Source organism: Sycon ciliatum, chromosome 1, assembly GCF_964019385.1.
Source record: "Sycon ciliatum chromosome 1, ocSycCili1.1, whole genome shotgun sequence".
NCBI classification, from domain to species: domain Eukaryota; kingdom Metazoa; phylum Porifera; class Calcarea; order Leucosolenida; family Sycettidae; genus Sycon; species Sycon ciliatum.
Genome location: NC_088643.1, coordinates 378,278 through 393,277, shown reverse-complemented (window position 1 = coordinate 393,277; position 15,000 = coordinate 378,278). Strand labels below are relative to the sequence as shown.

At 46.7% G+C, this 15,000-nt stretch overlaps 1 protein-coding gene across 1 annotated transcript; it reads left to right on the top strand.

Annotated features, from left to right (window-relative positions):
- The first annotated feature begins 124 nt into the window (after positions 1-124).
- Positions 125-14,804, top strand: LOC135809567 (chromatin assembly factor 1 subunit A-B-like). The gene is made up of 10 exons (XM_065322945.1): positions 125-393; positions 473-589; positions 685-782; positions 2,454-2,623; positions 3,046-3,169; positions 3,858-3,941; positions 4,511-4,633; positions 8,559-8,774; positions 12,476-12,550; positions 13,286-14,804. Exons 1-10 carry the CDS (start codon positions 315-317, stop codon positions 13,598-13,600), a joined length of 1,401 nt encoding a protein of 466 aa, XP_065179017.1. The 5' UTR covers positions 125-314; the 3' UTR covers positions 13,601-14,804.
- Positions 14,805-15,000: the final 196 nt, after the last annotated feature.

Sequence of the window (15,000 nt, the reverse complement as noted above, 5' to 3'; positions counted from 1 at the left end):
GTAAACATCGGCTCGTACTCGTAGATCTACCAGCTACGTAGACCATGATGTAGACTCTCTACCCTGCATGCATGCGCTTGGCACGACTCAAAATCTCAAGCGCCTTGGCTTTTCCACTTCCCAGATATCTTCACAGCTCGCTAGTTTCGCGCGCTTTTACGAATCTGCACGAAGTCAGCTGACGAAAGGTTTTCTGATTTTCCATTGGAGACAACGAGGAGAAGGTTGCAAGGCGATCAATATCCTTCGTGTGATGGAAATTTCTTATTGTTGGAGGAGCTGAATCATCGTCAAATCCCATCCACAGGATCAATATGATGACGAGCGATCCTACTGTGGTTGTCGTCGAAGACGAGGATGGCAAAGCGGAGAAGATCACTTCACCAACTGCTGGTACGTAAATTAGGAAAATTGTTCAATAGTCGAAATTGATCTTTGAGTGAATGAGAAACTGTACGGTGTTGTGCTTCAGCTGCCTCTGCAAGATCTCCAATGACTCCGTGCACCCCATCCACGCCTATGAGCCAGGAGGTGAGCATGGTATCCGACAGCAACGGTTCATCGTTCACACCACAGTCAGTGAAGAGAGGTGAGATTCGCCCTGTGTCCATCTCGTTGAGAATTATTTAGTTTCTCAAGTGCTCAAGTACAACGATGTTTTATGGATGGGTTTTGTTATTTCAGCTGGCACGGATATTTCTAATCTGCCCGTCTCTACACCGAAGCGACCAAAGCAAGTAAAAGTAAGACGATCGCCAGCTGAGATCGAGCGAGAGAAGCAGGTAAGCATTATGGCTTGAATCTCTTGTCATTTGTTGTCTGTTTCTTGGTGCCATGAGCTGCGCACAGTCGACATGTGGGTCAGATGGCTAACCAGGATAGTGTTGTTGATGCTATTGATGCTGCTGGTGCTGATGCTGCTACTGCTGCTGCTAATGCTGCTGCTGATGCTGCTGCTGTTAGTGATATTGTTGCTGCTGCTACTGCTGCTGCTCTGACTCAGTACACGTGTGTCAAGTAAGCATGCTGTATTGACTAGAAAGGCAGAATGCCTCTAAATTGAGAGGGCAATGTGACCTAGCACATCTACGGAACTGGCCAGAGAAATCCAACCTCTTGAATATAATACTAGTAGCGCGGGCACTGCACACAGTGTTCTGTGCACTCGACCGCGGCACTACTATATCCGTGAGGTTGGATTTCTCTAGCCAGAACTGTACCACAGAGCTACTCAATGAAATCCGATCGCCTGAATCAAGTGTGCGCCCTGCACTGGTTCACTATCCCAGTGCTGGCAGGTCTAGGGCTGCACACAGCGCCCGGCGTGGTATTCTCACGTTTGATCGGATGTCATTGAGCAGCGCTGTACTGTGCAGTGTCTGCTCCAGAGCCAGGTGAGCCGGGTAATTGACCCGGTTCGGCGGCGCTTGGACCCGGTTGAAAATATAGTACCGGGTCACCTGTGACCCGGTTGGTACTTTACACGTTCGAACTTTGAAAGGACTGACAGGTGTTGTTTTTGGAAATGGAGCCTCCAGCGAAGAGGCGAATCCACCCTGCTTCCAGGACTCTTGGAAAACAGGTCGTCCTTGGCATGTGACTCGGCTTGTGAGACAGCGCCAGGTACATGTACATGTGTACCCGGCTCCGACCCGGTTGAAATGGTTGCGCCAGGTACACGTGTACCCGGCTGTCCTACAATCCTAGAGCAGCTCTGTACTGTGTACATATTGCAAACTGAATATGTCTGCAGGGGTGTAGCAGCCAGACCGGCCGGTCAAGCTTTGGTCGGACCACTTTTTTAAAAACTTTTTTAACACAATGCCAAAAGTGCCCAGAATGCAGTATTTTGTACCCTAATTTCAAAAAATTCCGGGGGGGGGGACACCCCCTACCGGACCGGGGGACACCCCCTACCGGATCACCTCCAACGGCAGTGCTACGCGCCTGGTCTGTAAGAGGAGGTTTGCAGCCTACGGCACGCCATGACACCGGTGCCTGTAGCCACTTGCTAGAAGTACTGTGTTGTGTGTGCATGTGTGCCATTTGTCGCCAGTTACCGTAATCACGGTGTACGTCATGATACCGTGTCTAGTATGCTAAGGTGTAGTATAGAAGTTCTACGAATGATGTCACAGGGTGAGTCAGTGGATTTTCTATTGGGAGCTAAGTATGCAGTGGAGTCGCTATAGTGCAAGTGCAGCGCTGTGCCGCGAGTCCACTGCGCGACCTCGCCAAAGCATCTCGACTGATGGTGTCATCGCGTGACCTCCATAGCCAGGCCTACTGTTATCATTGTGTGGTGCTCACCATCGTTGACTGCCTGTAGACGACTGTATCTGTTTTCCATCGCATTCGCTCCTGCAAGCATGCATTCTACTACTGCCTATTCTGATGGATGTCGTGTGGATGTGTGCTCTCTCTCTCTTTTTCTTCTTGCTGCCTTTTTGCAGGAAAAGGAAGATCGGCGTTTAGAACGTGTAAAGCAAGCAGAGGAGGCTCGCATTCGTAAAGAGGCCGAACAGAAGCGAAAGGACGAGGCCAGACTAAAACGTGAAGAGGAAAAGCGTAAGCGTGACGAAGAGAAGCTGAAACGTGACGAAGCCAAACAGCTTGCTCTTAAGTAAGTTCGGCATGGAGCAGTGCCAATATTGTGTGAGCAGTTTCAATTTTTTTCTTCTTGTTCTGAGCAACTGATGAAAGCCATAGCATAGGTCTGTGTACAGAATGTTGGTACTGCAAGAGCCACTAGCTTGATAATGATGAATCTGACATACTGTAAATATACAAATTTTCGGCAGCTATTTAATTTCGGCTATATTCGGCACCGACCCAAAATGCCTAAATTAAAACGCCGATGAAATTTTTCACAGCATCTGTCGCACTATACCATGCCCTCTACCCCACGCCGAAAATAAATCGCCGCCGAAATGTCAAAAATCGTGAAGTGCCGAAATTTTGCAGCGCCCAAATTTTGTATATTTACAGTATTCATAATTCCTTTTTCTTCATTCCGTGTACACTGTATTTGTTCAACACACCCAGGGCGAAACAAGAAGAGAAGGACAAGAAAGAGGAAGAGCGTTTGAAGAAAGAGGATGAAAGGAAGAAGAAAGAAGATGAAAAGAAAGCCGTTGAAGACGCAAAGAAGAAAGAGAAAGAAGCGAAGGTACGGTGTTTCCACCGCTCGGCACGGTGCTATGAATAAAGTAACTACTACCCTCATACCTCGTTTATCCGGGACCGGGCACTGCTCGTGACTTTGAAATGTCCGTAATTCCAAAACGCATACATTTTGATGGGGGAAAGCCTTAGATATGCCCACTGGTACATGGTGGCACTGCCCGTATTTCCGCAGAAAGTGACAGAAGAGTAGTAATATTTCCACAAAAGAGTAGTAATATGTCCACTGAAACTCGCCCAAAGGGTGCCCAGTAGACCGAAGTGCCCGTAACTTCGGGGTGCGGATAACCGAGGTATGAGTGTACATCAATAGTACGTCTTACACCCTGAACGTACTAAGCGGTTTTGACTGTATGTAAATGCCGTCAAAGGGTCAACTCCAGATCAGCTTGCAATATGCTGGGCAGACTAAACCAAGGACTTGTCTATCTTTCTTTTCTTTTTTTCTCTCTGTCTCTCCCTTCCTCTCTCTCTCGCTCTCTCTCCTCTCACTCTCTCTCTCTCTCTCTGTCTGTCTCACTCTCTGGTCACCCAGCCTAGTCCACCAGTTGTAGCAGCATGGATCTTGGAGTTACAATAAGCTCAGTCTTCTGGCATTGTGACTATTCTTGTCTCGCTATAGTGTTTAATACATCTCTGCTTTTTGTTTTTGTTTTGTCCTCTTGTCATTTCAGAGTCTGAAAGAAAAGAAAGAGAGCAAGCAGTTTCTCAACTTCTTCAAGTCACCCGTAGAAAAGGCGCCGCCAACACCCAGAAGGGTACGTGCCACGCGGATTCCTAAAGCGCTGGCACCTGAAATCCGACCTCTGGTGCGGTGCACTCGCATTGCAAAGACCCGTCACGGGATTGTGACGCTACGCAATAGAGACCGCTAGAATCGGTGCTGCACACTAGAGCATGAAAATCAGGGGTCGGATTTCACTTGCCATCGCTCTAGTACAGTTGTGTACCAGTTACATGTCTCTGACACCCTCGGGACCGGGCGCTATTGGAAACTGTATTTTCTGGAGTATAACCCCCCCCCCCCCCCTTTTGCCACGAAATACAGACATCTAGGGTATTCTATTTATCACCGTTACAGGTTCGCCGTACAACACATATCTATGTACACTGCAAAGTATTTTCACTGCGAGTGAATGAAATGACGACGCAAAACTCTAGTGCTTTGGAATCCACTACTTCATGAATGTTGCTGTACGTGCATGCGTACGCATGTGTGTGTGTACGTGTGTGTGTGTGTGCGCGTGCATCTGTGTGTGTGTGTGTGTGTGTGTGTGTGTGTGTGTGTGTGTGTGTGTGTGTGTGTGTGTGTGTGTTTGTCATTCAGGTGGCACTGGTCTCCACCACATCGCGGTTTCCTCCGTTTCAGGTTCAGCCCGGCATGACCCTTGCACCTATCTTGCGTCGTGATCCTCTCCGGGATACGCGGGAATTTGACCAAGCGTTACAGGTACATGCGTGCTGTCTTCTTCTCTTGATACGCCGTACACTCGGTCCTGGTGGTGATATTAGAGAGGTTCTGCAAAACGAAAATGCGTACAAACTTTCGCTCTACGTCATGAAGTGCGAAACTTCACACGAACTTTCGCAACTTTAGATGCGAAACTTGCTGGGAACGCGGAATGAACTTTCGTAGGAAGTTTCTTGAGATGGGGTCATGGCGTACGTGTGCACTTGGTGTGTGCAAACTACGAAAATGTGCTGAACGCAAATTCGTACGTACTTCCGCAAGGACCGTCGCGAAACTTCGTTCGAATTTTCGTCTTGCAGAACCTCTGGTTCCTTTCTATGGCTGTTGTCGGCTGCACTGTTGCTTGCTGATCAATCTTCCTGTGCGCTTTTCGTATGACAGGAAGCAATGCGCAATAGAAATACATGTACTTGAGTATTTCAAAGGATCAGTCGTGGAAGTGAACTGCCTGAAAAGAGAGAGAAAAATGCCAGACCCACCAGTATTTGTATTTACTTATTCAAGGATTCCCCAAAGGCTGTTCGCCTGTCGAGGGGGGGATCCTATGTGTTGCATTAAAATAGCCGTGTTGGGTAAAGATCAAGTGTGGTTCAGCACAGGTGCGTCACTACCACGGCTGTTTCAAGTGTGACATGAGCCAAAATGGTGTCGTTTTTGCACTGCACGTGCGGAGTCGCGTGGCCGGGCTTCTCGTACTTCATGAACAGAAATTTCCGAAATCCATCGAGTGAAAAGATGAAGTTTGAAGCATTTTGTTTCATTCTCTCGCGATAATAGGCGGCCCTGTTCCGTGTACCATTGTTGGCTGGCCTCGCGCCTCGTCTTGCCGGCCAGCTCAATGGGAGACGCGACGAAATCGCCAAACTGCGAATTTGAGTTGAATAAAACAATAGAGAAATGATAGTGGATAGTGAGTCCTAGGGATGAAACGATTATCCATTTCTTCTTATCGAGTACCGTTTATTATAAACGATTGAGTTATCATAAAACGAGTATGCTGGATATGTATGGCATATCAAAATTTTACTGCACTGGTCTCTGGAACATGGTAATAGTGCATGAAGGACCTGTGTATACAGTAAAATACAGAATACACTCGTAACCGGAGGACTCCGCTCTCTGTATACGCTCGTAACCGGAGGACTCCGCTCTCTGTATACGCTCGTACATGTACATGTATGTCACGAATGCTGACTAATGGAATAACACATCTCGAAGTATAGTGCACTGTGACATCTCGTATAGAAGTACTGTGACACAGTTATAGACTCCCAATGACAATCAAACCCTGCACAGCCAGTTTGTTTTACTTGGGGGGGGGGGGGGGGGGATACAGCTGAAGCATCCGCAGCTAGAGAGGGTGCACGCTGCTCCATAACCGATGTCAAGTCAGTGATGACGGAGCCTGTGAGAGCATGGTGAACATGGTCACCAATGATTGAGCCCACATGATACACTTGGTGGCAGATGTCGTGCTTTTGTAAAGCAGCCTCAACGTACTGGTCGCACGGCCCGTTGTCAAGCTTTGCCTTTGCGAGGGTCTGCTCGTGTTTGCTGATGTCACCCTGCAGAGCTGTGACCTGCTGCTGTATTTGCGTGGCAGCATGCGGGACGTTGCCAATGTGTTGCACAAGTGATGCAAAATCAGTGGACAGATTGCTAGGCGTGTATTTCTCGTTGAACGCAAGACTCGACTCTTGCAGAACGTACAGCCGTGATCTGCATGGAGCACCTAGGCTACAAGTTTGCCTGCACAGCCACCACCAACACAGTGCTTGTACCCCTCCTTGCTACTACGAACAACGACTTGCTGACACGGGTTAGCGATGTAGCGTGGATGTATGTGTGCCTCCTCCTCCTTGGTGACATCACACCCAAAGACCTTTTGTATGCCAACGGAGTAGTCTTGAGCTTCGTGTTTGGCATGCGACGAGAATCTCTCCCCACCATTTCTGCACACAGCTGAAAGGTACTGCACGTGTTGATCCATATTCAATGCTAAGTTGGCATCACAACGGTGCCTCGGTCCAAGGCTAAGTGCGTCGGTCCAGCAAAGATTTATGCAGAATTGGAAACTAGCCAGGCAACGTAAGCAAAGAAAACTAAAAACTAACCCAGGAAAACAGGACGAAGAGCAACAGCAGCCTTTGGAAACGACCTCCGGTGATCCCAGCTCCTACGCTACGACTTCAAAAACAAGCAAACTCTCAGAACTGGAAACGACTCCAACAGGGAAACGAAAGGGAGAAAGAAGGTCGCTCGAACGATCGCGCTGTCAGCTTATTCTCTTGCACCCGGTGCACGGGAACTGGATGTTCTGAGTGGTGTGTGAGCGATGTGGCGAGGCAATATCGATAGGTTTGAGACGTGGGTGAGGATCGCGAAATTGAGGCTCTCGAGGGGGAAAAATTGAAAAACGCCATCCAAATCTTGAGCTTGACTCGAACCCGGTGCCTCGTGTCGCTTTTTCATGAGTTTGAACAGCCATGCTACGAACTTAACGATTTTCTTTGCAAAGCAATGAATAAAACTACTTGTATGTGCGCACTCATATCCCGATCATAGCAACAATTGAAGGAAACCAGAACGTTTTCTTGTCACAATTATCAATGGAATTCGTAACTAAAGGGAGTGATGAAACTACAATAGGAATTATACACTTGAATCCTCTGGAATCCTTCAATTGTTGCGGCAAGGGGATCGGATTTCAATTGCCAGCACTGGAGTTGCATTCATTGTTTTATTAAGATTATTGTCTCCACGTCGCCTGTTCAAAGATTTTCTTTGCGGTTGACGCTTTCTCCGGCAGTTGCACACTTCTGGGGTTTGCACTCTTTACATGCCTGGGAGTCATATTTTTAGGACTCGGCTTTAAAATTTGCTTTTTTCCTGACAAAGGATCTTGTTGTGATGCAGTTCCCGGTCCTCCCTCGCTTTGCTTGCCTGTGCATGACAACAGAGTTTCGTAACAAACCTTTCGGTGTGATTTCCTAATATCCGGTAATAAAGCTGAAGGTGTACTGTAATGTAAACAAGCATTTCGGAGACAGCAACTTTAATATGGCAATCAAGAGTACTAACTGTGCGGTAACCATGCTTTATTACAATAGTTACAAACATGCGAGAGAAATGTGCACACATACCGCTAATGTTGCATACTAAACCCGAGCTTATTCCTGTAAAAGCCGATGTCAGGGCTAGTCTTCTATTCAAGTCAGTCTTCTATTCAAGTCAGGTTTCTATTCGAAGCACGTATCCCGAAGTACTGTAAGTCTACAAATGTTCAGCCCATTCAAACTTTGGCCTCCCAGGGTTAAAACACATTTCGGTCACATCAAATTTTCGGCCTGTACTGCTGCAGCCTGTATACACTGTCACACTGAACTTTGCAAAACAAAATTTCGGCCGCATATGACCGGGCCGAAAATAAAATACGCCGAATACTTGTTGACTTGCAGTACAGTACTGTCGGGCGCCGAAGAACGACCAGGCTAGAATTTCACCCTGGCACAGCATACCAATGTATACACGGTGACTCAACAGTGCATAGACTGTAGTACATGAAAATAAGAACAGTCTAGGCTAGGAGGCTGACCCCCTCCCAGTTCTTCGGCGACTGACAGTACTGTATGTCAATACTAAACCAGGCTTATGTGCTGACCTTGCATTAGGCTTGTCTTCAAAACAGTCTTTATATACAAGACACTACGGTATTAACATGTTTTGATGCGTTTGTCTATTGTGTTGGTCAGCTTGGAACATGCGACACTCCACTGTACTTGGTGGAATACTAAACCAGGTTTATGTGCTGACATTGCATTAGGCTTGTCTTCAAAACAGTCTTTATATACAAGACACTACGGTATTAACATGTTTTGATGCGTTTGTCTATTGTGTTGGTCAGCTTGGAACATGCGACACTCCACTGTACTTGTTGGAACTTGCTGATCGGGTAAAGAACCAGCGCTATCGTCTTGTTGGCCCAAAACGGAAAGAACGAGAGTCTGGCTTGCATCCCAAGATGTTGCAGTTTAAAGAGAATCATCGGCCGGCGTACTGGGGCACCTGGCGCAGAAAGAGCAAGACCGTGCGCGGACACAAGCCGTTTGCGCGCGATGACGTGAGTGCCGAGTTGTGTTATCAACTTGTCGTGTATGTGTGAGTGTGTGTGTGTGTGTGTGTGTGTGTGTGTGTGTGCGCGAGCGTGTGTGTGCGAGCGTGTGCATGCGTATATCTGTATACCGTATTTCCCCGATTGTAAGGCGCACTCGATTATAAGTCGCACCCACACTTTGAGGTTTGAAGCACATTGTTTCGATACATGCATATAAGTAGGATGTCACTCTCGATTGTAAGTCGCATCCCCTTCTTCGCTCTTGAAGCTTAGTGCGAAAAGGTGCGACATATGCGGGGAAATACGGTAATTATGTGCATATGTGTATGGATGTGTGACCTGTGGTATGAACCATTCTTCCCAGAAAAAAAACATTTGGCCCGCATCTGCACCACAGCATTTTTGTTGTCACTGTGTGCATATAAATCTTTTTCAGAATTGGCCAGATCTTAGCCTAACTCCCTTGGATATGTGTAGGAGACATTTGCAAACCCCATCTCAGGAAAACCGAGGAGCGATTTTCTAAACTCTCAAACCCTATTTGTATTTTTCTAATTGGCCGTAAACTCCGAACCAGCCACTTACACATATACATACCGTAATCTCGCGCTTATAAGACCATGGTCTTACATAGTCTTATATTCAAATATAAGACCGCCTCCGGTTCTAAGACTGTGGCCTTATAAGGGGCCATCCGTAAATATAGATATTTATTTAGAAACGAAAACTAGTCGTTTAGGGGGGGGGGGGGGGGAGGGGGTTGAGCGCCTGTTCGTTTCTCGAAAAAATATCGATGTACATTTTGCATGCGTGAGCATGTCCAGAAAAAGAACCAAAATATCTCACTGCTTTGAGGGAGAGACACAAACGGGAAAGGTCTGAAGAAAAAATTGACTGTCACCACCAAAATAAATATCGATATTTAAGGAGGCTCCAACCTTCTGCGCTGCGCAGCCGGTCTGGCGCTCTGTTTTTTGCAGGCAAAAGTCTTGTTTTTGCCGATAAGTGCGAAAAGTTGGGAAATTCCCATCTCAACTTACTAAAATTTGAACTCCGCGATCGACAGTCTTATCAGAGAATATTGTTTCATTCTTCACCTGTAGTCTTCCCTGGGCCCCATCGAGGTTCCTGTTGTTTTTTCCTCCGTTGTGTCAGTGGGTATCAGGGCATGTTTTCAGAAGCATCGCTGGTGTGAGCAAGAAGTCGACTTTACAGCTCGATTTCTCGAGATCCTGAATAATTTTGCTTGACGAAAAAATGAACAAGGAGAACGGAGCCAAGCTTCTCGATGGCTGTGTAACACCATGTACCAGGCCAGGGACCAAAACCTACTGTAAGCGCGTTTTGGAGAGAGAGACTGAAGTGTGGGTGCACAGACTCTGGTAAGTGGACCCACTTCTAATTCTCAAGTGGCGAAATATATTGCTACGCTGAAAACATTGCAGTCTTGAGTGAGTGGTAAATCGTTGGTGAGCTACTGCTCAGTGACTTGGGCTATTTACGAAAGCTGTGACCATGGTGACAGTGTCAGCTGCCAACGTCGCCAGCAGTAAGTCATCGATGCATCACCTGCGTCCACTTGAATAAAATGCAGCACTGAAAATTGAGTATGTTGTTTTGCAGTACTATTCTCTATTGTCAGTGTGTGAAGTATTTTGTAAATGTTGTGTTGTACAGCACCAGTTCTATTATGATGAATGCATGCACCTCTACCCATAAGCACTATGTGCATGCACATACGCAGGCACGCGTGTGAGCCTAAATGTTGTTTGTGTGTGCGCGCGCGCGCAGTGCATGTTGTGTGTGCGCGCGCGCGCACGCGTGCACAAGTGCATGGACAGCAGAATATGGTAACTAAGCTCAAGAGCATGCATTTTGCATGTGGGTGTATGCTATTGCGGGTGCGCGTATATGACGTACGTGTATTTGTGTGTGCAAGGGGTACTTGTTTGTGAGCATGTGCATGTAAGCGTACATGTATGTATCAATGTGTGCAATGCGCATGCACCCACATACACTTGTGGTTGTTCCATGTTATTGGGAATAGTGTATGATTATACCTAATGGGTGCTACAATTACTAGCAGTCGTTCATTGCCAATATTGAGTTGAACCTGCATGTACATTGTACATGTACTACAAACATGAAACTGCCCCCCCCCCCCCCAGAATATAATAATAATTGTTATCCTCCTCAAGCTCTTTGCCTGTTGCTTTATGAGAAATACTAGGAGTGAACTATTGCAAGAGTTGTGATGCAAAGCTGGTGTGAACTGTGCTCAGGGTCAGTAGGCCTCGGCCTGGATCATGAATAACGTTGTGCATGGATCATGCCGATATCCAGATCAAGGGCTAAAAAGCCCAGGAACCATGGCCTCATTTAGTCTCCATGTATACTATAACAAGCTGGGGGACCATTCAATGCTTTTGACACAAAAAATTGGAGTAATACCACAAGGAATGCATAGAATGATCACCTTTCCTGAAAAATAGCAATTCCAAGAATGGTGGAAAATCGGCCAATTTTCTGTCCTATTTTTATTTTTGGAGGTCTAAAATGCACGGTAACCCCTCTAAAATTATATATTTCTAGTTTCTATGAAGTATGAGGATCCCAAAAATAAAATAAAAAGGGCATGTCCATGAAGAAAATATGAAGCTGTGCACCCAATTGTACTTTGCGGACGGGCATTTCTGCGAAGTTCATTTTTGTACCAAAATTACTATTTTTCTGAGTAGTCAATGCTGATTGCCAGATTTTCTTGCTCAAATGCTTCACTGTGATGTGTGAAAGGACTTGCAATCACAAAGAGAAGCCAGACAACTGGTAAATCTGAAATATGACCCCAAAACAAGCAAATTTAGGCTGAAATCGATAAATACACCCACCCCTAGAAATACACCTCAAACATCCTTATCTCCGCGGAAACACCCCCTGAATTTTTGTGGAGTAACATGGGATGATATAGAGCACACTCATCCACAAAAAGGAGAGGGTTTATGAAGAAAAAAAATCACCCCCAAAGGGTTGGAGCCTCCTTAAGGCCCCTGAGTAAATGAAAATACAAAACCACCCGAGGATCATCATGGTTCCATTGTACTGTCATTCACCTATAATAATTATGGTACTCTCATAGTCAAGGTATCAGACATCAGCTGTGACCATAGAATAGGAGTGGCATTCATTCTCTGTTACTTTTTTTGTGTACCCTTAGGGGCCGTCCGGGGTTACCGATTGTTTTTACAAAACGAAAAGTTTTAGTATTTTTCAGCCCCACCCACCCACCCACCTTTTCTGCAGGTAAAACGAATTCCAATAAAATATTGATGTCAATTTTCGACACCCAGAATATACTGGGCATTCTCCATCAGCATTCGATGATTATTTTCAAAACGAAACTCCATCAAACCCACCCACCCACAAACGAAAACATTTCGTTTAAAAAATATTATTGGTAACCTTGGACGGCCCCTTATCCATAAAATTCATGTATTCCGTAAAAGCATTGTCTGTGTATCTGACTATGTAGGCAGTAGCGTTGCCTTTGTATACTCGTTCGCGGTGTGCTACTATATAAATAGGTTTGTTTGCCCTCCAAGTCCATGGACACTTCCAGCGGTTTATTTCCTCATGGTTACATATTAATGGTGTGTGTGGACGTGTGTGTATGTACGTGTGTGCGCGAACGTGTGTGTCATGTTCTTCAGGGTATGGACTATGATTATGATAGCGAGGCGGAGTGGGAAGAAGAGGAACCAGGAGAGAGCTTATCAGATAGCGAGGTGAGACAAATCCTACCAAGAATGCGCGTCCGCATACTCTTGATTCCACCATGCTGGGGGGGGGGGGGGGTATTTTTACGTCAGCGCTGTTGCTGGCTTCATCAGAATTCTCTTGAGATTTGCAGTAGTGTTTTCTGCTCTCGTGTATACTGTACGGCAACAAATATTCGGCACATATTTATTTTCGGCCTGGTCATGTTTGGCCAAAAAATTGTTTTGCGATGTTCAGTGTGACAGTGTATACAGGCGGCAGCAGTACAGGCCGAAAATTTGATGCGGCCGAGCTGCGTTTTAGCCGTGGAAGACCGAAATTTGAATGGGCCGAACATTTGTAGATTTACAGTATGCCTTGAGAGAGAGAGAGAAAGAGTAGGGCAAATAAAACGATCTTGCTGGAAGACAATTTTAGTTGCTCTTCCCTCTATGTGTGTGTATGACGTACAAACAAGACATGGTTTTGCTTGTACATTGTGTATGTGTGCATGGTTGACCTCATCAGTGTGTGTTCGTGTGTGTGCCTATCTACACATCCACAAATATCTTCTCTCTGTGCTCATACTGTATAATAATATACAGAAACGAATGGAATGCTCATGCTCAGACCATGCTCATAACGCACAGGTAGACAGATTTATTTTAATATCGTTTTCACGTGATATCACTGCAGTCATCGGTTCATTTATGTTGTTTCCGTCTGTCATTCCTTGCTGTGTGTGTGTGTGTGTGTGTGTTCAGGGAGAGGAGAAGGAGAAGGAAGACGGAGAAGAAGACGAGGAGGACAATGACGGCTTTCTTGTTCCGCATGGCTACCTATCCGATGATGAGCGCGACGGTAGTGACTTGGAACAAGAGCTGGATCCTCAAGCGGCTGCGTTGCTTAGAAAAGTCGCTCCGACTGGTGGAGTCCTGGCTGGTCCAGAGCAGCTCAAGCGATTTCCCGTCATGCCTCTTCTTGCCGCTTGTCCTGTTAATCCGCTGGCATTCACCTTAGCCGCAGCCGCACCGACCAAGAAGATCGTAACGTTACTTAAGGTTCCCGCGTCAAAATGAGGCGCGCGCGACCGTGCGTGCGTCAGCTTTAGGTGTTGCCCGTGTGTGTGTGTGTGTGTGTGTATGCGTGTGTCCATCAGGCGAGCGTAGGACAGTCGATAGTAACACTGTGTGTTGCTGCTGCTGCTGTGGTGGTGGTGGTGGCAGCGACTGCTTGATCCTCTAGTTTGTACATACTGAAGTAGGTATTTTATGATAGTAGTAGTAGCAGCGGCGGTGGTGGCATTGCGATACACGTCCGCGCACCGCTACTGCCTGTACAGTAAGACATCGGTTTTCATCGCATATTAAACGGACTGACTGAACATAACAGTATTATGCATTTTCACAAGTGTGTGTGAGCGAGTGTACATTGCTGCAGCGGCTCTGCGCCGAACCTTTGCGTTGCTACTGCGCTCATCTATCCTTGTGTTCCAGGCTGTCACACGAGACTTTTTAGCTTCTTTTTTATTTGCTGTACTTCGAACAAGAAGTACCTAGGTGCCTATATCATCGCTGTTGCCATGGACACCCGATGTTGCCATGGATATCCGCTGTTGCCATGGATACCAGTATGAATTTAGTAGCGTTGCATTCTCTTTGTTTTCTCCCATGCTCTACACACGCGCAACGTGACGCGACGAGAACAGTTTTTTTCCAGGTTTTCAAAACTATTTACTATCTTATTTTGCGTCCCCTTTCAGCTTTGCCGCTTTTCGGCACTCCGCCGTCGTCCCCTCCTGCGGTCTGCGTAGCCATGGTTACAGTGCTCCTGGATAGCGATGTTTGTATGTGTCGTGTCATTGGTGCGTGCACTGTGGCAGTGCGGTTCGCTGCTCGCTGAACAGTTCGGCCCACTGACAATCCTCAGTCGCTGCTGCTGTTGCTACAGTGCTGCTGCTAGTGCTGTGCTGTATGTGTGTGTGTTCTAGCTCGATTCTCTCTGAACTGCACTCGTCTGGAGTCTTGCCTATTGTGCTGCTGTTGAGTTGTCGCCAGCAAATGCTCACCGCCCGTCGTGTACAGTTGTAGTTTCCACAAAGGTCTTATTTTCGTATAGCCGTTTGGTTGGGCTGGGCGATATCTGAGCCGCTCAACCCTCTGTCAGTCTGTGTGCTCTTGCGCACTCTGTTTCTTTTTTTTCTGGTGTGCCAAACTGCTCACCTAACTAACTAACACTATCATCTACCTGATCTACTGGCAGCATGGTGCTGCTGGCCACTGAGTCACTGAGTCTGTTGGATGTCCCTGTGCACTGCGGTCATAATTACCGGTAATGGCAGCCACTGCACTGGCTGCAATACTGTGTGCAGTGTGTGCTACTATTATGTATCATAGCAATGACGTCAACTTGAAATTCTGTCGGGACTGCACCCGTCCCCACCCAGAGTCAAGTTACACACTCTTGGGGGGGGGGGGGG